Here is a 23,802-nt window from a genome sequence, read left to right as displayed (position 1 = left end):
TATATGAATTTAATGTTCTCTAGGTAATGTACTTGCAAGCCAATATACAAAGCAGATTACGACTGTGACCCTTGATGGATCACTCCAACATACACTACTTGAATCTTCAATACATCTCAGTGAAAAGTTGGATACATCAGCTGAAAAGAAATCTCAGTCAAGCTTTACATGGGAAGCATCGAGCAGCGTAGGAGCCAAAGCCTCCTTGTCATCACAACTTCAACTGGAGACCAAAAATTCAAAACTTGAAGCACAAGGAAATGTCCGAGGGATATTAGCTGTCTCTTCATATCAATCTGCCTGGAATTATACCACCACTTCCACAATTGATACCCAAAACTACGAAGCTGTAGGAAATTCAGTTTTAGATTTTAACTCACCCCTACTTCAGGTTAGCAACACAATTGATGGTGAATATACTAAAGGGGTTTTCTCAATCAATTCAAATACTGGTTGTTCCTATTTAAATTTTAAAAACGTCCTAGGTGTGAAGGTGACCTCTGAAGAAGCTGAACTGAAATGTGATACTTCAGGCCAGGTTGACAATGGTAACCTGATCAGTAACATAAAATGGATGGTCAACAAGAATGGCTTTAAGACAGAAAACAAACTGAAAGGTGAACTGTTTGATGCTAACTTGGAAAATGTAGCTCTGCTAGAATACGGTAATAGTCTTCTGAGTCTCTCATTGGACACAACTGGAAGGTACAAGGCCATGGAGACAAAGAATAAATTGGATTTCACTGCATCAATGCAGCAAATGGACGTTCGACATGAGTGTCTCGCAAGCTATTCTGACAAACAGTTGCACAACATCCTGACTGGCACGTTTAACCTTCATGGTCTTGAGGTAAATGCTGACACTAGATTGAGTGGTGGAGCAAGCCAAGCTGCCAATAAGGCAACTCTGAAAATTGACACCAATGGTCTGACAACTGGTGTGATCTCCAATGTACAGATAAGTCCTTTGAAGCTGCAACATACATTCAACGCTGCTGTGGACGGAACAAAAGCAAGCATGAAGTTAGACGCAACAGGCCAAATCAGTGAAAATTCAATACGTTTGATAGCAGAGGGAACAGCAGACAACAGAGGAATAGTTGCCAGTACTACATATCAAGGTGATATTTTGGACACAAACTCAAACAATATTGTCAACTTTAAACTGAATAAGGAAGAAGGCCTGGTGTTTAATACAAAAACCCAGGCATCATACGGAGAGAATAAATTGGAACATAAGAATGAATTGTCCGTTGCTGGTTGGTCACTCAAAGGCAAAATCCAAACTGATAGTTCTCTAAGTTGTGGAAGCAAATACAAGCACATGTGTGAGGTGGAGATGAAACCTTTCACAGTTTCATTTGATGTAATAAACAATTTCAAGTACCGAGAATTAGATGTTACCCACAATGGACAACTAGTGCTGGAACCATTCAAGATCAACTTTAAGGGAGACCTGAAAGGATTACACAAAAGGAATCAAGTGACACATACGTATTCCATTCAGTACGCCGATTGGGTAGCTGCGTTGAGCACAAACACAGTTGGAAATATAGAAAGTGCAACCATGAGACACAAGGTGGATCTCAAAATTGCTGGACTTTCCGCCAAATTCTCCAGCGACTCCAACTGTGATTCAAAATCACTTCAATTTACAAATCGCATACGCTCTGCAGTTGTTCCTTTTCTCTTCACCTTTGAAGCTAACACCAATGGCAGGGGATTTATTAACGTTCTGGGATCCCATAGTGGAGACCTCATCAATAAGTTCCAAATGAAGGCAGCACCACTATCCCTCATATTGGTTCATGACTTTATAGGAACGTCTCAACTTCATCTGGAAAGTGAAAACCCGGCCACAACACTTCTGGAAAACAAGTTAAATGTCATGCTGAATCCATCTGAGCAGACAAGCACATGGGGGCTAAAAAGTCAGTTAAACAGGAATACTTATGTACAAAATATCAATGCCTATAATAATCCAGAAACAATTGGTATGGACATTACAGGTCAAGCAATGGTTGATCTAGGAATGCTCAAATATCCAGTTGCTATCCCATTCTCCTCAAATAAATTGTATTTACTTTCTGCGTTGGGTCTGACAAGTGCCGATATAGCTGAACCTAAAGAACTGCAAATTTCAGGGAGCCTTCAATACGATAAAAGCAAAGATGCCCATGTTATTAACATACCCTTCTTGGAAAATCTGCCCATTTATTTTGAGGAATTTAAGGGTGTCATTGTAAGTACGCTGGAGTCCATTCAAAATTACCTGAAGAATTTGGACATTAATCAGTTTGTTGAGAACTACAAGAAAACCCTAGAGAAATTTCCAGGCCAAGTGAATAATTTCATTAGAAAATTGAATTTAGAACAGAAGATTAATGATGCAAGAGAGAAGATGTTAAGTTTTGCAGAGGAATATAGAATAACAGAAGAGGATCTTGAAGTTGCGTTGAAGCAAGCTCAAGTGTTTTACCAAGATGCAATTACCCAGCTGCAAACATACCTGACAGATCTGAAGGACTTTCTGCAAAAGTATTACAACAACTACGAAGTACAGAAAGCTATTGAAAATCTCATTAACCAACTCATGGAAACACTAAGGGCTATTGATCAGCGATATGAAATAACCCAAACATCTATTCGAACCCTCACTACCCTACAGGATGCTCTCCAGAGGTTTCAACTCAGCAAATTACAAGGTGATGCTGTGGCTTGGCTCCAACACATAGATGAAAAACACCAGATTCAAGTTCAGCTTCAAAACACATTACAGCAGCTAAAGATGCAGATCCAGAGCATTGATTTGGAGGAAACAGCAAATAGATTGAAACAACAAATTGCATCAATCAATGCTGATGAGGTTGTTGACAAACTGAAGGAACTTTTGAATGCTGAGAAGTTAAATGAACTAATTGACAAACTCAAAAGGGTGCTTTTGATGCTGATGGAGGATTATGAAATTATGGACAAAATTAACAGCATTAATACCAAGCTGCAAGAGCTGATTGTTAAGTATGATGTTGGAAAACTGTCTCAGAATCTTTGGGATAACACTGTGCAAATCATTAAGAAATACAAGGTTAAAGACATATTACAAAAAGCAGCAAATATTCTGAAAAGCATAGACATAAAATCATACACTGACAGCCTCATTCAAAACATCGATGAAAGCATGAAACAAATAAAATCATACAACTATGAGGAACTGATTGGGAAAATCAATGATTTGCTCAGCACACTTATCACAAAATTAAAGGAATTTGACTACAATGTATTTGTTGATGAGGCAAACAAAAGGATCCGTGACATGACCAGGACAGTCAACGATAAGATTCAGGATTTAGAACTACCACAGAAGGTTGAAGCTGTGAAAGACTATGTACAGGCATTGCAATCAACAGTAAGTGAATACCTGGAAACGCTCAATCAAAAAAAGCTCAGTGAACTGATCAAGCATTTGTCAGATATTTTTAGAAGCATTGGCACATCACTGCTTGAAGACATGATTACTGGATTTCAGTACGTCCTCGAGGATCTTGAAGAGAGGTTCAGTAGAATGAATATTCAACAGGAACTGCAATGGTACTGGCAGCAAGCTGTGCAATCCTACCAGAGAATCAATGGGCACCTCTGTGACTTGTACGATAACATCGCAGAACAACTTAGCATTTGGGCTGAAAGATATCAGTTACAAGATTTGCTGACTCAATTATGTAGCTACTTGGAAGAAGGCTTTGTTGTTCCAGAATTGAAGACCAGCCTATTCACTGTGCCTCAATTTGAAGTGAGTCTTCAAGCTATCAGAAGAGGAGAATTTAACACGCCAGCATTCACAGTTCCTTTAACAGACCTGCAAATACCATCTTTCCATGTAAACTTGAAAAAGCTCAATAGCATCACCATTCCTACTCGATTTACCATTCCACAGTTCACGATCTTGAAACTAGTGACTGTCCCTGACATTACAATCGATTTAGAAAAAATTAAAGAGTATATTGTCTCAACAATTAACAACTTGCGTCATTTTGATATTTCAGTACAAGAAATCAATTTACTTCGAGATATTCCTTTTCCAGTTATTTCTTTACCAGAAATAAAGATCAGCGAACTGGATTTCAGTGCACTAAATATACCTGATATCAGAATCCCCAAACTGAATTTGGACAGCTTCAATCTGAATGACATGCAAATTCCAGACTTCCAACTTCCTCGTATACCTCACACAGTTGTGCTGCCCGCTTTCGGAAAACTTACTGGAACCTTCAATATCTCATCTCCTGTCTACACCCTGATGGCCAAAGCTGGCATTCACAACAGTACAACCAGTCAAAACAGTCCAGTAGCTCTCGCTTTTCTTACTGCAAAAGCCAAATCTACAGCAGAGATCTTGTCCTTCAACTTCGATGCTACAGCCCGCCTGTCAGCGCCTGAGCTTCAGCTTCTAAAATTGAGTGAAAGTATAAAGCTTGAACACACAACTGTCAGAATTGACCACATGGGAACTTTGACCTTCACTGCACCATCTATTGATGGAAAATCTGAGACAACTGTCAAGATCGTCAGTGAAGCCTATAATGCAGAAGCCAAAAATGTTTTATCAATGAGCATACGACAAGGACTTTCCACAAACATGGAGACAACCTATAACCACAATTTCAATGTTCCTCAGGCACAGATATCAAGTCAGGTTACAATGGTTAACATTGTAAAAGGTTTGGCTCAACAAACAAGTGCAACGGTATCTGTGACAAATACAGGTAGTGGAAGATGGTCTGTAAGGACTTCTCTGATGAAGGCACACACAAAAGTGAACTGAAGCTAAACCTAAGAGAAACTGTCGCAGTAGCTACATTCTCAGGTGACACCAGTACCAAGTATATAAAGATGAAGCAAACTTTCACATCTGAGGTTAGTTCGTTGTTTCATGCCAAATTTGCATTGAATGCAGACACAGATATTACAGATGTTGGACATAGCTTTGTGAATGTAAGTGGAAAAGGAGAACTTGGAGATCTGAAAATGGAAGTAACAGCATTTCACGATGCTAATCTTTCTGGCCGAGCGGCAGGTACACTTAGTAATTCACTTAGCTTCACAGCACAACCGTTTGCAATTCACACTTCAACAAAGAACAGGGCAATTCTGAAGGTTTCCTTCCCTTTGACCCTCATCAGCAAAATAGATGTATTGAATAACTACGAACTGACTCTTACTTCAAACAAACAACTGTGCACCTGGCAAGTAAGTACTAAGTTCAACCAGTACAGATATCATCACGAACTTTCTGTAGGCAATGATGAAGAAAGCATAACTGCGCAACTTGGACTGAACGGCGATGCAAATCTTGATTTCCTGATCACACCGATTTCAATTCCTGCTGTTACTCTTCCTTATTTATCAGTCAAAACTCCTGCAGTTACTCACTATTCTTTGTGGGAACAAGCAGGACTGAAATCCCTCTTGAAAACAACTCGCCAGACATTTGACCTTAGTATGAAAGCTCAGTACAAGAAGAACAAGGATATGCACACCTTCAAAGTAGAACTGGGACCGTTTTACAGGATAATTAATAACTGCATTAAAAAATCTACGCAAAGTTTTGAACAGAGCAGGGACAAAGCTTTGAATGTACTGGAAGCATCGTACAATAATGCCAAGGCTAATTATGATGCATTGCGAGTAGATTCTAGTATAAGAAAACTGCCAAAAAATCTTCATATTCCAGGATATACTATCCCACTATTGAATATTGAAGTCTCCTCATGTACAGTCGAGCTTCCAGCTTTAGGTTTTGTTACACCTAGAGAGATAACGACACCTACCTTTACATTGCCCATTATTTCCTTCGCTGTGCCATCATACAAACTTGTGGTACCATCTCCTGATTTGCCACTATTACAGATACCTTCCAGTCTGTACAGGCTGTCACTTCCAAAAATCAAAATGCCACGTATTCAAGATTCCATCAAAATCCCTGCTATGGGCAACTTGACTTATGATTTCTCATTCAAATCAAGTGTAATAACACTCAGTGTTTCTGCTGGACTCTTCAACCAATCAGACATAGTAGCCCGTTATGGTGCCTCTTCTTCATCTGTCTTTACTTCAGATTTCAAAGCAGAGGGAACAACAAGTCTAACAAAAAAGCGAGGGTTCAAATTAGCTACAACAATATCTGTTAATCATGACGCCATTCAAGGAAAGCATGACAGCACTGTGAGTTTCACCAAGAGGAACATGGAAGCTTCAGTTTCCACTGAAGCACATGTCAAACTTCCTCACATGACTCTTAATTTGAAGCATGATCTGAGTGGAAACACTAAATCTAAGCCTAATGTAGTGTCAAGAGTGTCGCTGGATTATGGCCTTTCATTCTTTTCACCAGACATCAGTACTCAAGGAGCAGTTACACATTCTCTCACCATGGAAGGTCTTACATCTTACTTCAATTTGGAAACTACAACAGATGCTCAGATTAAGGGAAGTCTTTCTTCCAAAAAGAAATATACTGGTGTTGTGCACAATGAAGCAAATGCCTACCTCAATTCAAATGGTGCTCGTGCCAATGTGAAACTTCAGCTAAGTTCATTAGCGGATAGTGCTTCTGTCAACATTTGGAACATTACAATGAATGAAAATCTGGCTGTGGATGCTTCGACCAAACGGATTTATGCCCTGTGGGAGCATACTGGCAATAATGCACTGAAACTACCAGCACGAATGTGGACACATGGCAGTCAAAAATCAAGAGCAACATTTGAGATGGCACCTTGGAGTTTGACTGCAAATTTGCAAGCTCAGATGGAACAACCAAGTAGTATAACAAGAAAAACAGATGTGCAACTTGATTCAACAGTTAGCATCAGCCCAGAGAGCCAGATATTAAAATTGAATAGTCACGGACACTGTGGTTCATCAATATTAAGTCATGAGGTCCAATTATCAAACAACAAAGAAGATGTACGTCTTGACATGGCTGGTTCCTTGCAAGGAAGTGCACATTTCCTGAAATTAATCACACTGCCAGTATATCAAAAATCATTGTGGAATATATTGAAGATGGATCAGACTATCAGCACATCCCAGAAGCAGTACTTAAATGTATCTACATCAATAGTATGCACAAAAGGTGAAAACATCTTTGTTATTCCTCTACCAGTGCACATGTTGTCAGATGGTGTCAAGATCAATCTCCCTGAAGTTACCCTTTACGTCCCAGAATGGGTAAAATCAGTACCAGGTGTAATTCATGCCACCCTTCCAGATGTCCCTAGGATTCCTGAGATTCCTGATGAAATCAATGTTCCAACATTTAAAATCCCAGGGATGAACATTGTCGTACCATCATATACATTCAAGTTATCAGAGGTTAAGCTGCCAACAGTAATTATCACCCCCACATTCAAAGTTCCATTTACTACACTTCAGATACCATCATATACCATTGACCTTACAGTGATTACTATTCCATCCAAGATCAACACTCTTCCATTTGATGTGACTTTGCCAGCTTTACCTACAATAAGATTTCCAAAAGTAAGCATTGCTTCCAAGTATCTTGAAGTTGCTGAGTACAAGATCCCGTATTTTGAAGTGACTGTACCTGAATTCCGAATCACCATTTTGCCGTTTTCTCTACCAAAATCCTTCAGCATCGATGATTATTATGTGGAGTTGGACAAAATTACAAATTACATAGCAAACTTTGATCTGCCAACAATAACAATCCCAGAAATGACAGTGGAGATTCCACCACTTATGATCAGTCTGCCTACAGCACTTTATTTGCCAACATTTAAGTCTTTGACTGGAAATGTTAAAGTTTTATCCCCAATATACAACACGACATGGATTGCAAGTGTAAAATCTACATCAGAGGAAAATGCAGATATCATCTTTGTTTCTGCATTGGATGCAACTTGCAGTTCTACAATCCAGTTCCTGGAGTATGATTTGGATGGTATGTTTGAAATGCAGCATTTTGTCTAGCAACTCGATTCTATTAATGATTAATTGTCTTAGTTTGTTTCACCTTTTTCCTTATGATTTTTCTCAGTTTCCAGTTACTGATAACCGTCATGTGAATTGTCCCTGGATAATAATATTGCTGCACCTTATTTTTTAAATACTTAAATATCTCATGTCTAAGACCTATTGAAATAATTAACTTCAGTTGAATGTTCAGGGTTCATATTCAGTTCAACCTCTGTACAATTAAAAATAATGAACTCAGTTTGACAGGTATATTATATACACACACAAAACCTAGATCCATACATCTATAACAATACATATGAAGAGTTGAGAAGCTTAAACATCAACCATTTTCCTTAAAATATCATATTTTCTATATTTTTGACAGGAAGTGCAACAATCACTGCCAAAGATGGTTACACTTTTAAAGGAAAGTACACATTGTCCCATCGTGATTTCAGTGTTGACTGGCAACAGAGTCACAATTTTCTGGGTCCAAGGTAAGGAACTGCATTCGCGGTCTCATAGCTGCAACATTTAACCTTCTGCCTTATATCGATGTAAAAAAACATGAAGTTTACCGGACTCTTGGTAGGGTGTTATGATAACAATTCAGTGTATTATTTGGTTCTATTACCTAAAAATGACAATAACAGAGTGTATTATATGGTTCCACAGAAACTTCTCTCTGAGTTGACCACATACAAGGTGTGTCAGAAGTCAAATATATCCTCCTAAATATAATCAAAATTCTACAAAATATTGGCACTAGACTTTATAGTAAAATCATGTGAAACACTTTAAGATGCCTTCCTGACAAGAAAGGTTCTACGTCAAATGTAATGAATGTTATTATTACCTTTGCTTTTCTCCTGTCTTTTTTGGATGCCCTATCAGCTGACTCTAACTAACTACTTTTATCCAATTCGCACCTGTGAACTCCCACCAAAAGATTTCCATCTTAGTAAAACTGAGTATCTCCATTGGATTCATTGAATCAATATTTGTGACATAATCAATCTTTGTGGCATAACCCCATTTCATTTCATCTGTCCTTCAATGTTAAACAAAAGACCTGTCTGCCTGATCAGGTGGAAGTTAAAGATTCCATGGCACTATTCAAAAAGAGAAAGGAGTTTCTCTCTCCTGGTGACCTGGCCAACAATCCCCTTAAATAAAATCAGTCACTCACTCCATGGTTGTTTGTGGGACATTGATGTGCGCAACTGTGCTGCCGCATTTGCCTACAGATAAGCAGTCACTCCACTTCATTGTGATTTCTGTGAAGTGCTTTGAGACATCCTTCCCATGTGATAAGGCGCTATACCAAATGCAAGGACTATTATTATTATCTGTTTCTATGCTAATGACATTTTGTTTCAATTCTACAACAATTTACATATGCTTCCATTCACTTAAATTGTTGTTTTCTTTATTAGAATGGCACATCAGCTGAACATAGATGTCATCAGTCCAATTTTCACAGATCTTAGTGTTCGCTGCAATGGGAATACTGGTAGAATTTCTTCATCAGTTTCCTCTTCATCTGCTGGATTCCTAGGAATGATAATTGAAAAGCAGGGATCAAAAGTTCTGTATGGAAAGCTGTACGCCCACAAAGTAGTAAGTAACTTTATTCTTATGAATGAGAAAAAAACAAACTTGAATTTGCAGTTTCTATTTTATGGGTCACCATACAAAATAGGTTCTCAGTTTATGTAGAATTTACAAAGCGTTACAAAGAAAGCGTGGTACAGAAACAGGTAATTTGGCCCGACCAGTCCATGCTAGTGTTTATACTTTTATACTCTCTGGATATAAAACCCCAAACTCCATTGACCTTTTTTAAGAAGACCTTTCTAGAAGCATCATTATTATTTTGAGCCTCTCATGTACCACTTTATTAATTCAATATTCAATAAGAGTTGATATGAAATTTAAATTTCAATAAGAGTTGATATGAAATTGAAAGAAACTAATTAGGTCTGAATTACTTGGATATTCCAATTCTGCATTATATATACCAAATAAAGGTTTGTAAGAAGTCTTTACAAGTATTATAAACCTGCTTATTTTGCCTTCTGCAGTCATCTCCTGAAACAGATATAATTCTTCTGGATGGCAAGGTTTTCCTGGAAAATCCTGAAAACATTGAACTGCAAGTCAACTGGAAAAAGGATGTTGCTGTAGATATGCTACATGGTCTAAAGGAGAGAGTACCTAAGATGACGAGAGCTCTATATAACTGTGTGAACAAGTATCACAAGGAACAATTTGGAATGGAGTTAAGTGTTGCCTCGTTGAAGTTGAAGGAATCAATCAATGCAAATATCAATGAAGCATACAAAATAGCAGCCAATCAAATGAATGGAGTAGAAAACCAGCTCCAGACCACTGTTGATGGTGTCACATTGGAGTATAACCAGATGAAACAAACAGCAAGGAAATTGTACAAAAGAGCAGCAGAAAGAGAATTCAATGATGCTGATTTATTATTGGCTATACCAAGAAAAAATTATGAGCGGGTCATGGACTTCCTTGATGCAGTCATTAGTTTTGTAAGGCTCTCCAACTTTCAACTGCCAGGACTTGATCGCCAGTACACAGGTCAACAGTTGTATGACATGGCTTTGAAAAACACAGCACAATTCATAGAGGAAGTCATTCAAAAAGTTGATAACATTGTGGAAGGATATCTTGAAGCTGTGGTCAAGTATATCGAACAGTTGGAGATCAAAGTCCCTTCTACTGGCAAAATCATCAAAGGCTCAGAAATCCTATCAGAATTGAAAGAATTTCTAAGAAAAGTTCAAACAAACATCCTTGAAGCTTCAAATCAACTGAAAAAAGCCAATTTTGAACAACATGTAAAATCAGTAAAAGAACATATGCACACCAGCTATAGAAAAATTGAGTCAAAGCTCAGACAGCTGCATGACATAGACCTTGAAACCATGAAAGATCAAGTTCAACAGATGTACATCAATGTAATCACCTCACCATATGCAAAAATGTTGCATTCAGATAATTTGAAAGAATACATTTCCAAACTTCTTCAACTAAGCCAAACCATGTCACAAGTTCTTCTCGAAAAGATTCAGGCAGCAGGCCTCTATGTAAAGGCAATACGTGAAGAGTATTTTGATACTTTCTGGTTTGGATGGACTGTCAAATATAATGAAATTGAAGAAAATGTAATCGAGATGTTAAAACAACTGCTGAACTATATAAAAGAAGAGGGTCCAAAAATAGTGGACAAGATTGTGACATATGCCAATCATCTGAAGAAGGAAACAAGAGGATTCATTGAAAATTCTGGTGAAAATGTTTACAAATACCTTAAAGACATACAAGCTAATGTAGAAAGAAAAGGGGGTGAAAAATTCAATGAATTTTCTCGAATGCTCAAATTAAAGTTGAAAGAGGTATTTGCAGAAGCCGGGAGGAAGATGGCTGAATATCAAATGATAATGAAAGACAAACTGCAAGAGGTTTATGAGCAGCTTACAGAATCATATGAAAAGTTAAATGCCCAAACACAAATTGCAATTGATCTTTGCGTTGAAAACTGCAACAAATTTATCCAATCCATATTTAAATTTTTTGAGTCAATTTCTAACACAGCTCAGCCATATATGGAAGTTCGCCCTGGACATCTTACACTAAATTTCCCTCACCCTTTTAAATGGGAATCATTTGATGAAATGCCACAATTGAGAGAAGATGCAATTAGTCAATTAAATGGAACCATTTCCAAGGGATGGCAGGCACTAAAAGGAAATGATGATCTGACACAGGCACTCCAAAAGAGCTATGAAAAAGCCAAACGTCTCCTCGATGAAAAAATTAAGAACAAACAATAAGCAAAGAATAAAATTTCAGTTGAATATTTAACATTGTTTTGAATCAAGCTTTAAAGACTATTAAGTAGATGTGAAATTTTGTGAATGAAAACAAAGAATCTTCTTAATAAACCTGTGAGTTCTTGTGCATTTGTTTAATTGTGTCAATATAAAATACATGGAGGATTGCATATATGTAAATTATACTTAAATGAAAAAAATGAAAACATTGTAAATGTTTGACAGCTAAAGGGGGAAAAAATCATAGGAACAGGCATGTAAAATATTTGTCACTCTCAGATTACACTGATGCAAAATCACTTTTTAAAGTAATTTTATATGTAGTTTCCCTTTAAAAGAACAACAGCTCTGTAATCATTTGGTTTGCATTTTCCTGATATGTGTGTTTTCACGTTATTTAAAGATCTGTGGGTAATTCACAAAGTTTGTTAAATTTAGATGATCGGAAAAAACATGGACTAACTAACCAAAGTCAGTAAGCGATAGTAAACTAACAAAATACCCCATTGTGCTTTACAGCATTTAAAAGTTCTCAATAAAAACGAGCAATACATTGAGATTGAAAGCTTATGGATGATATGTTTTTCAAATGTCCGTTACAAGAACATTACATTTGTAAAGCACCTTTTATGTCGCAAGGGCGTCCCAAGGAGCTGAACACTTCAGCAGTTGCTGAACAGTTACAACATTGGATGAAAGAGAAAATTGGTAGGAAGTGAGTAGAAGCAAGAAACAGACAGAGAAAGCAATTAATAAAGGATAAAGCACATACGTTCCCCAGTGGTTGAGAAAGTAAATGTATTGTGTGACATGGTCCTGAGCCACACAAATCAAGATAATAATAATAATAATTCTTGCATTTGATATAGCACTTTTCACGTCTTCTTGACGTCTCAAAGCGCTTCACGGAATATACTGTGAAGTGAATTGACTGCATATTTTGTGGGCGAAACACGGCAGCCAATTGCGCACAGCAGTGTCCCAGTCGAGGAATGAACTGGCCAATTTATTATTGTTTTTTTTGAGGGGTTATTATCAGGCGTGTGGAGTAAGGAAACTTGCCCAAGCCTTCACCCTGCCGGGAATCGAACCCAGGTCACTCGCTTGCAAAGCGAGTGCTCTAACCACTGAGATACAGGACTCCACGATGGTTCCAGATTCCATCCTCGGCAGCAGTGGAGCATTAGAGTTGGATGAACTCAGCGGGGTTGAAAATGTGGCAATTCACACCAAGTCGCTATGCTAATTGCAAGCTCTGGTTTGTGCTACCAAATTCACTACCATTTTGCTACCAAATCCACTAAAATTATTTGTGCAGAAAATCCACGACCCTGAAGGGTGGGCAGCGGCTGCTTCTGCTTACGTCGGAACGCCTTTTCCGAGTGAAGACGGCAAAATTTCGATGACAATTTAGAGAAGGCTGACGTTCATAAAGAAAGTGGCCCAAGTGGAATAGGCCGTGACAAAGCCGGTAACTATCACACATTAGGTTTTGTTGGGGGTCGGCCAATGTCTGACACGTGCGGAAACCCATCGTGCGGAGCCAGTTCAGCTCCAAGGAGACTCCCAATTATCCCCCACCAGTTCTGGGGGATAAGCAGCAGCTGCTTTTCTCTCCATAACCCAATCGAAGTGGAGCCCAAGTGCTGAACTCAGACTCCAGGTAACACCTTCCACCTCAAGAGTTTCCTCATCAACTGCCTGACAGACACTCGCCTTCAGTGCGGGGAGGGGGGGGGGGGCGGGAGGACCTCTAACAGCACTGCTTGTCCTGCCTCTGCCGCCTCTCATTCCCCAGCTGTTCAGCAAACAACTGCTCAGCTTCATTTGGGTTTTATTCTTTTTCGACAAAGAGACCTATTATTTATTTTAGAAGTCGAATATATTTGCGCCGATCCCGAAGAAGAGAAAAAAAATGCTCCAGCGACAGAGAGAAGGAAAGCCGTTTACCGTCCCGTCACAGGCAGCGGCACCGCGGGTTGTGCGCAGTCGCAGGAGGAGGAGGCGGCGCGTGAGCGGGGTTTGGGTGACGGTTTAACGGCTGTTTGAGGCGCGCTCCGGGGTGGGGTGGGGGGGGAGAGGGGGGGAATGGCGGCGTGAGCGCGGTTTCCGGCATAACCACCCGCGCTTGTCTGCCATATGAAAGGCGAGGGTTTTCAACACGATGTTCTAGGGACCTGGAGGACTGCTCGTCGGTAAGTGAAGTGAAGTGAAATGAAATGAAAGGAAGCGGGTGGTTGGGTCCTGTCGTGGGCGGTTTTTTTAAAAAAAAAACCCCGAGTCTGTCGTTTATCATTTCAAAAGCAAATCTCACTTCTTCACACTTCAAACTCATGCGATTGAGCAGATGTTTGAGGAAAATGTTCTGGGCGGCGGAGTGGGGGGGAGAGAGACCTGGAGAAAGTTGTGTGTGTGTGTGTAGAGAAGAAGGTTTTCTGAGTAAGACCTGTATGTTTACTGTACACTGGTCGCATCCATTACATTATCCGCACTCCACCGGACTGAGCCAGTCTGGATCCTTGGCGTCTTGTTTGACCCTGAGCTATCCTTTCCACCCCGTACCATGACCCGCTCTGCCTTCCCCAATCTCCGCAACATCGCCCGGCTCCGCCGCTGCCTCTCCCCCCCCCCCCCCAGGCTGCCGAGTCAACAACAACAAGATTGCATTTATAGAGCGCCTTTCACGTCAGGAGGACGTCCCAAGGCGCTGGACAGTTGGGTCAGGACCCGAGCAGGGGGAAAATGGTCAGGGTGAGGGGAGGGAAGGGAGGGAGCGAGGAGGGGGTAGAGAGTCGAGAGGGGAGCTGAAGGCACGGTCAAAGAGAAAGGTCTTGAGACCGGCCTTGAAGGAGGAAAGGGAGGAGGCGGCGAAGGCACTGGGGAATGGAGTTCCAGAGCCTGGGGGCTGAGAGGCTGAAGGCCCGACCACCGATGGTAGGGCGGTTGGGGCGGGGGATGTGGAGCAGGACCGGAGCCAGAGGAACGGAGGGTACGGGCAGGTAGATGGGGGATCGTAGGTCGGAGAGGTAGGAGGGACCAAGGCCGTGAATGGTCTTGTAGGTGAGGATGAGCATCTTGAATTCGATCCTCTGGGGGATGGGGAGCCAGTAGAGGCGAGCGAAGACTCTCATCCACGCATTCATTACATCCAGGCTTGACTACACCAACTCCCTGGTTGTTGGTTTTCCCAACTCTTCCCTCTACGAGCTGCAGAGCATCCAGAACTCTGCAGCTCATGCCCTCTCCTCTCCCGCACCAGGCTCCTTGACCCCATCACCCCCACCTTTGCCCGGCTTCACTGGCTCACCTTACCCCGGGGGATAGAGTTAAAAATCCTTGTCCTCGCCTTCAAAGCCCTCCACGGTCTTACACCTTCCCTGACCTGCTGACTCCATATTGACGTGTCTGACCCCTCCGCTGAGTAGGATCTAGCCAGTTCCATATACCACCCCCCCTTCCTACCATTGGCGAGTCGGGCCTTCAGCCTCTCTGCCCCAAACCTTTGGAACTATACCCCACAGTGCCTTCGCCTTGCACCCTCCCTTACCTCCTTCAACACACACATCATCACTGCATCAATGGTGCCACAAAAGTAATTTGTTGTACACTGGGCTGGTAATTAATCTGGTTTGTTTTTGTGAAAGGAACAACAACAATTTACACTTGTAGAATGCCCTTCACGTTGGAAAGATGTCCCAGAGCCCTGGACAGTCAGGAGTTTTTGGACCCGAGTTGGGCTTAAGAGGCATGGAGGGCAGTTGGAGTGGGAAGGTGACCGAAGGTATGGTCAAAGAGAAAAGACTTTAGATGGGACTTAAAGGAGACAAAAGAGGGGGTGAGGTAATGGGATTATGGGATAGAGTTCGAGAATGGGGGCAGAGATGCTGAATCCTGAACAGGCCGGTGTCAGCCGAGTGGATGGAGCGAATAGGCTGATATAGGGTTAGCAGGTTGGAGAGGAAGGGGGGGAGCAAAACCATGGAGGGCTTTGAAGGTGAGAATGAGGGTTTTGTACTCGATTTTCTGCGGGATGGGGAGCCAGTGAAGCTGGGCAAGAACGGGGCTGATTGGTTTGCGGAGCCTGTTGTGGGAGACGACACGAGCTGCAGAGTTTTGAATATCTGCAGCTTGTGGAAACTGCTCCTCACATGCGCCATTGAGCGATGTTGCCACGTGTATTCTTCCCCATACCAAACTCTGCACTCCCATTACCCTGGATTATCCTAAGTTATTGTACTCCTAAACCACCTGATTCCTTCTAAGCGCTCTGGGACGCTACCTTATGTGAGGGGTGCTATATAAATGATAGTTGTTGTTGGTCCTCCTCGCTGGTCTCCCGGTCCTGCTACCCACAAACTACCATTTTCACCTCCATTCTTGTATAGCTTCACTGTCTCCCCATTCCTCAGAGAATCTAGTACAAAACCCTTTTGTTCTTTCCTTCAAGGCCCTCCCAGGTCTTGCTCCCCACTACATCTCCGATCTCATAACCCCGTTTCAGCCTGTCCTCTCCCGCCAATCGGATGACACCAGCCTGCTTCAGATCCCCTGCACTTCCCGCCCCACCATTGGCGGTTTGGCATTCAGGCTGCAATGGATAGATTTCAAAATATTTGCCTACAAATCAATTAATTTCAATTAATTTTGTGTGTCACTACGTCCTGAACCTCTGAAACTCCCGAACTCAACTTTTCCACCTTGCAGCTTCTTTGCGCATCTTCATATTGCATCTGAATACTTTCTTCTTCCATTGTGCCCATGGTCACCTCTCCTTTCTCCCTGACTTGGTGTTAAACTACGCCATTGTTCAGTGCTCCCAAGACACTAACCTGCGTGAAGAGTGCTATACAAATTGTTGTTCTGACTTGGAAGGTGCTATTTCAAATGCAAGGATTATAAATATCTGGAAATAATTCCTTTCCCTAGTCTGTGTGTCAGTACGGAGAGGTGAATGGAATTATTTCCACATATTTATAATTGTAGTGCTTTAATTTGATATATGATTTAAGTTGCAAAACAGAATCTCACTCTTTCAGATTTGTAACAGAGAGAAAATATATTTTGAGAAAATTGCACTAAAATTAGTGAGGAGGGGTAATGGAGGGTCTAAGTACTATATATTTGCAGTGGACTGAAGTGGTATTTATTCTCGTTTTGTTTTCTAAAGGGTAATTCTGTGTGGTGCATATTAATTAGGAGGTTAGAATCTTGCTTTAATCTTTCATTTATTAATCTTTGTTTTTTTGATCAGACAAGTGTCTGATGAATAGAAATCCATCACCGTACCCAATACAGTTCCACATATGTATGAGTCAGCATGGCTCCAAGGAAACTCTGACCTGGTTAAATTTAGCTGGTGGAACTCTCGCAGTGCCGGACACTGGGTGGGGTCTTGAAGCCTTGGCTTTTTCCAACCTGTGCCTAATACTCCTTGGTATTGGATAAGAAGGGTGCGTTGGGTAAGTTAATGTTTGAAATTTCCTTTCCAGGTATCCCCCTATTTACTGTAACAACAAAATTACATTTGTATGGCACCTGTCACGTCAGGAGGGCGTCCCAAGGTGCTGGATAATCAAGTATTTAGTAATACTTGTACAGTAACAGAAGAAAGAACCCCTAAATAGAGTCGATTTAGAGATTCCATCTTTTACTGAATAAATATTTATAATAATAATAATAATAATCCTTGCATTTGATATAGCGCTTTTCATGTCGGGAGGACGTCCCAAAGCGCTTCACAGAATAGACTGTAAAGTGAATTGACTGTATATTTGTGGGCGAACGCGGCAGCCAATTGCGCACAGCAATGTCCCACAAACAGTCGTAGATTGAAAATGACCAATTTATTATTGTTTTATTTTTATTATTTATTTATTATGGTAGTATATCTGTTATAAGTATTATAAATTGCTGTATAAGTTTTTATGTTAGCGCCTCTCCGCATGGAGAGTGACAGGAAGAGTGTCTGAGCGGTAGGCAAGTATAATGGTGAGTTCATTTTTATTATATTGTCTTTTTGATTATTATTAAATATTAGCTGCTTTTCACGGTCAAAGTGTTGTAAAAAATGTAGGCTTAGTGTCAGGAAGAGAGATATGAAACATACAAAGTTTATTCAGTAGTAGAGTCATGGTGCTGTGCTTTTCTGTCTTGAGCAAATATGTTATGAGAAAATTAAATCATCTTATTCTATACAAAAGTACTGTTTCTTAGAAAGAGGGATGCACATGCGACATCAATCTCTGAAGGGGGGGCACAGCAAAAAATTACATTTGTTAATCCGATTATTCTGCCTTTGGTTGCAACTGCGGTATCATTCAGTAGAGTGGAATTTGTAATGGGGTACTTGAGCAGAAACCTTCAGACAGAAGGGGTACAGTTTTTTAAAAAATGGTTGAAAACTACTGTTCTAAAAGATATAAGAGCTTAACATGGCAGCAAGGAATTTGAATGTTTCATTCAAATCTGGACATGTAGTTTAAATGTTAGGAACAAAATCCCATTGTCTGAATATTTTATATGTAGAGCTAAGTTGTATTTTGCTTGCTTAAATTATTAATATGCATTTTAGTCTTTGTTTTTCAGACCTTATGTATTCAACGTTTACTGAAGATAACTTGAACATCAATCTGAAAGTAACGTGTGTGGAATGTCATCCGGAAAAGACGTTAGTGCGATTTTGGGGTCACGACAACAGTTTATGTGAATTGGATTATCATATATTGCAAAATGAAATACAAAATGCAACTAAGACTAAAGCTAGCTTTGGAACTGATGAGCTATGTTTTGCGGAGGATGTTTATAATGGAGGATGGTATCGTGGCAGGCTAATAAGGAAAATTGATGAATTATACGAAGTATTTCTCATAGATGTTGGAAAGGTATTGAAAGTTGATGCAAGGCATGTTGCACTTGCCTGCATGGAATTTTTCCAATTGCCCCCAAAGGTATTATGTGGCATATTTGCAAATGTAGTGCCAATAGGGGGCATATGGTCCTCGACAGCAGTGAACTATTTTGCATCTTTGATTGCTTCACAACTTAAAGGTTATGTAGAAGATATTTTGCTGAACCACATTATTTTGCTAGAAGTCACCAGTGTCAACAAGCAACTTTTTGAACTTGGTTCAGCAAAAATTTTTGATTCCAATACTTTCCGCCTTGTTCTAGAAATATCAGAAGATTTTTTAGACTATGATGGCTGTGAAAATACAAAACTCAAGCACACAAGTCAACTGTGTTCAAGAGCTGCATTTGTCTTATCATCTAATTTCCAACCTTACTTGGATGTTTTGACTCCTAGTTTACGAACTGGTGTTGTAGAAACTGTAAAAATAACGTGTGCTTCAGGACCTCATAGATTTTACTGCCAATTGAAGCGGCTGAATCCTGAATTGGTGGAATTGACCAGAGATATGTACTGTTTCTATGAAAGTCAAGAAAACGAAATGAGTGATGAGCCCATTGAGAATTGTGGTGCTCTCTGTGCTGCAAAGGGTAAGGATGGAAGATGGCACAGAGGTCTTGTTAAACGGCTCTTAACTCGTAGCCAGGTGGAAGTTTGGTTTATAGATTATGGAAATTATGATCTTGTATACCCCCATTATATTAGAAAACTGATTCCAGATTTTTTTATAATGCCTTTGATGTCATTTGCTTGTGCACTTACTGACTTGCCAGACAAAACAAAACAATGGACTGGTTTGCAGGCTGAAGGTTTTAAACAGTCATTGTTTGAAGAGGCATTTCAGATTCATATTGATTTCTATAGCTTGAAAGAAAAATTACATTATGTAACTCTGTGTAATCACAAAAATGTGAGCATCAATCAGATGTATGGAACCTTGTCAGAAGGAAATATTCCTGAAGTAAATTTAGGGATTGAGATTGGTCCAAAGAAAGAGGGAAATGAAGACAGCTACGAACAGAATGCAAGTCTTTCAGAAGAGACTAATTATACTACAGAGGCATTAACTGGTAAAAGTCTAAGCAAACCTCTAAAGCTCAATCTTGTGGGGTCTGTTGGGATGACAGTAGATGGTTCCTATCTTGGATTTGTTGAATATGTAATCAACCCATCTGACTTTTGGATTCGGACATTGGAGTACAATTGTGAATTTGAATGTTTAATGAAGAACATTACAGACCACTACAGTAGAATTGGTATAAATGAAGAGCTCATTCAAGCACCAGAGCCTGATTTGTTTTGTTGTGCTAGGTATTACAAAGACCAACACTACTATAGAGCTGTTATTACTGAAGTACTTGGTGACGAAGTCAGGGTTTGCTTTATAGATTTTGGGAATTCTGAAATTGTGGATACTAGTGATGTGAAATGTCTGCTTCCTGAGTACTCAAAGTTGCCAGCATTAGCCATGAACTGTTCTCTTGCTCATGTTTTTCCTATTGAAGAGGTGTGGACAAAGAATGCTACTGACTACTTCAAGAAAGCTGTATTCAACAAGCAACTTTTTATTGAAGTTGCCGCAAAACAGGACAGCAGATATGTTGTTAATATGAAAGATGTAGAACATATGGAAAAGTTCAGCATTAGTACACTTATGCATCAAGCTGGGTATGCTGACTTTTGGAATATGCAGCTAGATGTTAACTTGCCTTGGCAAAAGAGTAAATTGAAGAAACCAGAAGCAAGAAGAGCTGTTTGTACTAAATCAAACACACGTGAGCACAGGAGATGTATAGTAAAAAATATAAACAAGGAACCTGTGAGAAAATCCTGTGATATTCGGATTTCAGATATCCAAATATTCACTGCTTCTGCTCCATATGTTACTACAAATAATGTTTTTCCAAGTTCACAGCCTGCTGTGTCAAGATTGACTAAAGTGTCTACCCTAGTCTCACCATATCTACAGCAAATATTTAAACTTGGGTCTGTTCTTGATGTGAGAGTGTCCCATGTAGTTTCACCGGCAGAATTTTGGTGTCAGCTGCCAAGTAAATCAAATCAGCTACAGAAGCTTATGAGAAAGATTCAAGATTATTACAGTACTCCAAGGGATCCTTTTCAATTTGAACATGCTGTGTGTGTTGCAAAATACTCCAAGGATGGATTCTGGTACAGAGTATCAATCATTGAAAGATATTTTCACAAGCAAGAGCTTGCTGTATTGTTTATTGATTATGGCATCCAACAAAGAATATCCAGAAGAAATTTTTGTGCATTAGCTCCAGAATTTCTTCAGTTAGAAGGACAAGCATTTAGATGTACACTTAACAGCATAATTCAGCCTGTAACCTGTGACCCAATTGTTTGGGATAAGGTTTCCTGCAAAGAGTTTAACCAATTTGTTGATAATGCTTTGATTTCTGGAATTGGCCTTAAGTGCACAATACTTTCAATGGCACTGATGAAAAGAAAGGGTCTGTGTAATGTGATAGATCTTTATACACCATTTGTTAGTATAGGTCAATTACTTGTAAACAAAGAGCTTGCCACACATGTTGAGTCATCAAGTTCATTCAGCCCATTAATTCAAATATATACTCATTACTACAGCTCTCATGGTATAAAACCTGGAAGCGAAGAGAAAGTATTTGTAACCCATGTGGTTAGTCTGGCTAAATTCTATTGCCAGCTTGATAAGAACACTGCAGTTTTGGATAAACTTATGATAAAGATCAACAATATCAGTAAAATGATGCATGGACAAAATTTGGACATGGATAAAACATCCATGTGCTTAGCAAAGTATTTTGAAGATGGTCAGTGGTATCGTGCTCTCGTCCATTCTGTGAAATCTCCTTTTCATCTAAAAGTGTTCTTCATAGACTATGGAAATATGCAAATTGTTGATAAAAATGATGTGCTTCCAATTCCTGAAGAAGCAAGTGATTTAATTTTGATACCCATGCAAGCAGTTAAGTGCTGTCTTTTAGTTTCTGTAGATCAGGAAATCCCAGAAGAAATTGTCAACTTATTTAAAGAGATTGTGATTGGAAAACCTCTGAAAGCTTTGGTGATAGCTAAAGAGACTGGTGGTCAGTTTATTGTTGAGCTGTATGACGGAAATGTGAAAATCAGTGCTCAAATACAACACCTATTGCAACATAATAGAAAGGTGAGATGCCTTGAAAACAGATGGCAAATTGGGAAATTTCACACTTTAGAAAATACAAATTATTTCTCAAAACTAGTTAAAAATAAGCCACATGATTGTTCAATGCAGTTGATCAAAGAAATAAATGGACCAATCAAATCCTATTTCAGGCCCAAAACTCATTATATTGAAAAGAATCCAGGCACTGTTGTTCAACAGCAAGATGTAGCAGGAAAAACTTGGCAAAATCAAAGCTCTCGTAATCACCAGAGTGAGGATAACTTGAAACTTTCTTTACAGTATCTAGTAGAGTTGAATAAAAAGCACTATGAAGAGAAATTAAGCAAAGATGGAAGCTCCTGTAGTGGTCAAAGTGAGGTTAACCCAAAACTGCCTTCTCAATTTCAGGCAGACGTTCGTAAAAGGCGCATTAAAAATAATTCAGAGAAAACGACATATGCAGGCAGGAGATTGAAATCTTACGGCAAAACTGGCAGTTCTGATAAAACTGAAGTTAATCCCAGTTTTAATTTGGATGCTGCTGAATTGGAAAATATAGCAAACCGTTCTGAAGTTGCATGCATAACTCAAAAGCAAAATGAGACTTGTTTTTTTCAACAACTGATGGATTTGCCTCAACCAGAGTTAACACCTGACATAAAGCATGAAAAGTACATTTTAGATGTGAACAGCTCTTCAGGTGATTCCATTCAACTAATAACAGCTGAGGATAAAATCCTACATCGTAAGAAAAAAATTAATAGCAAAGGAATTCCTGAAGTTGCATTTCAAAATATTCAAAGTATACATATGGGAGATGATGATGTTGAGCATAAGAATGGCCTGGATGATTTATATGCAGAATTCACTGACTAAGTTGACATGTTTGGCAGTGGAATGTTGGAATCAACCCAGACCTGTCTGACTCTCCCCAACTCCTCCGCCCACAGGCTGCGGTGTAAATAGTTGGGATTATAGTATAAGAATCATTAGTGTTGGTCATGTAGTGCATAGATGAATAAAGTAAAATGAATTAAAGAAATAAAAACTGCCACATCACAAACACACTCACAGTCCTAGTAAAGAGGCACTGAGCTCGGAGGAGTACACTGGAATGTGACCCATGGCCAGGGAAGATCAGGATAGCTGGATCTAGAGGATGGATGGTAGGCCGTCTGCGCTTACAAGGGCATGTGAGCTATGGGCAGGAGAGATAGGAACCTGGGATAATTGGACCAGGAGAATGGATGGGATACAAACTAGTAATTAAAACTGAGAAAAAACTTAAAAAAGTGAGCAGGTCACATGGACAGAGTTAGAAAGAAGGACTGAAACTTCAGGGACATGGAGTCAGGTGGTTTGGTCAGGCTAGATAAGATGGAATAGGAGGAGTATTGTTCTCTTGTAGAAGCTACCCTAGCTGGTACAAGGAGGAACAATTTGAAAATGGGGAAAGAATGCCTGGGAAAAGTGTAGTGAGCGGGAAAGAAGTCATGAAAAAAAGAGTTTGAACACAGATGGCTGGCGAAAAAAGGGTATAAGAATCGATAGCCAAAACTAGTTTTTTTTGAAGAGCCTCTGAGGAGTTCTCTGGAGAGCCTCTGAGGAGAGGAAGGGAACGAACCTCTATGAAGAGGAAGAAGAGTGCCTTTGAGGGAAAGAGGACAAGTCCAGCTCTTGCCGGAGTGGACCGCAAAAAGGACAAGTTTATCCCTTGCTGGAGTGGACCACCAAGAGATGTTTGCAGCTAGAAGCCAGCTAGAGACGTTTGCAGCCAGCAACAAGTCAGAGACGTTTGCAGCCAGCAACAAGTCAGAGACGTTTGCAGCCAGCAGCACACTAGAGACGGTGTTTAACCTTTGTGCCAGCCTTAGAACTTGGTCAGGATTTCCTGCCTG

The 23,802-nt window shown here is 40.0% G+C and overlaps 2 protein-coding genes across 2 annotated transcripts in view; both read left to right on the top strand.

Moving 5' to 3' along the window:
• The window catches only part of apoba (apolipoprotein Ba), a 32,909-nt gene extending 20,507 nt beyond the window's left edge, over positions 1 to 12,402 (top strand). The window contains 5 exon segments of the mRNA XM_007897031.2: positions 24 to 4,766; positions 4,769 to 7,966; positions 8,369 to 8,480; positions 9,420 to 9,603; positions 10,068 to 12,402. Of these exon segments, the coding sequence (XP_007895222.2) occupies positions 24 to 4,766; positions 4,769 to 7,966; positions 8,369 to 8,480; positions 9,420 to 9,603; positions 10,068 to 11,843 (10,013 nt within the window). The 3' untranslated portion in view covers positions 11,844 to 12,402.
• A 1,513-nt stretch (positions 12,403 to 13,915) lies between these two features.
• On the top strand, positions 13,916 to 22,780 carry LOC103180953 (tudor domain-containing protein 15-like). The gene is made up of 2 exons (XM_007897099.2): positions 13,916 to 14,038; positions 18,415 to 22,780. The coding sequence occupies exons 1-2, from the start codon at positions 13,983 to 13,985 to the stop codon at positions 22,778 to 22,780; spliced, it is 4,422 nt and encodes a 1,473-aa protein (XP_007895290.2). The 5' UTR covers positions 13,916 to 13,982.
• Positions 22,781 to 23,802: the final 1,022 nt, after the last annotated feature.

This window comes from Callorhinchus milii, unplaced genomic scaffold, assembly GCF_018977255.1.
Source record: "Callorhinchus milii isolate IMCB2004 unplaced genomic scaffold, IMCB_Cmil_1.0 Scaffold3, whole genome shotgun sequence".
Lineage (NCBI taxonomy): Eukaryota > Metazoa > Chordata > Chondrichthyes > Chimaeriformes > Callorhinchidae > Callorhinchus > Callorhinchus milii.
The sequence above is the reverse complement of the archived record's forward strand: the minus strand, read 5'-3'. Positions and strand labels throughout refer to the sequence as shown.

Bases quoted from the DNA above. Each gene is read 5' to 3' on its own strand.
- LOC103180953 (XM_007897099.2), top strand. From the start codon at position 13,983: ATGAAAGGCGAGGGTTTTCAACACGATGTTCTAGGGACCTGGAGGACT. The intron at 14,039-18,414 runs GTAAGTGAAGTG...TATGCATTTTAG, and splicing joins ACCTGGAGGACTGCTCGTCG to TCTTTGTTTTTCAGACCTTA.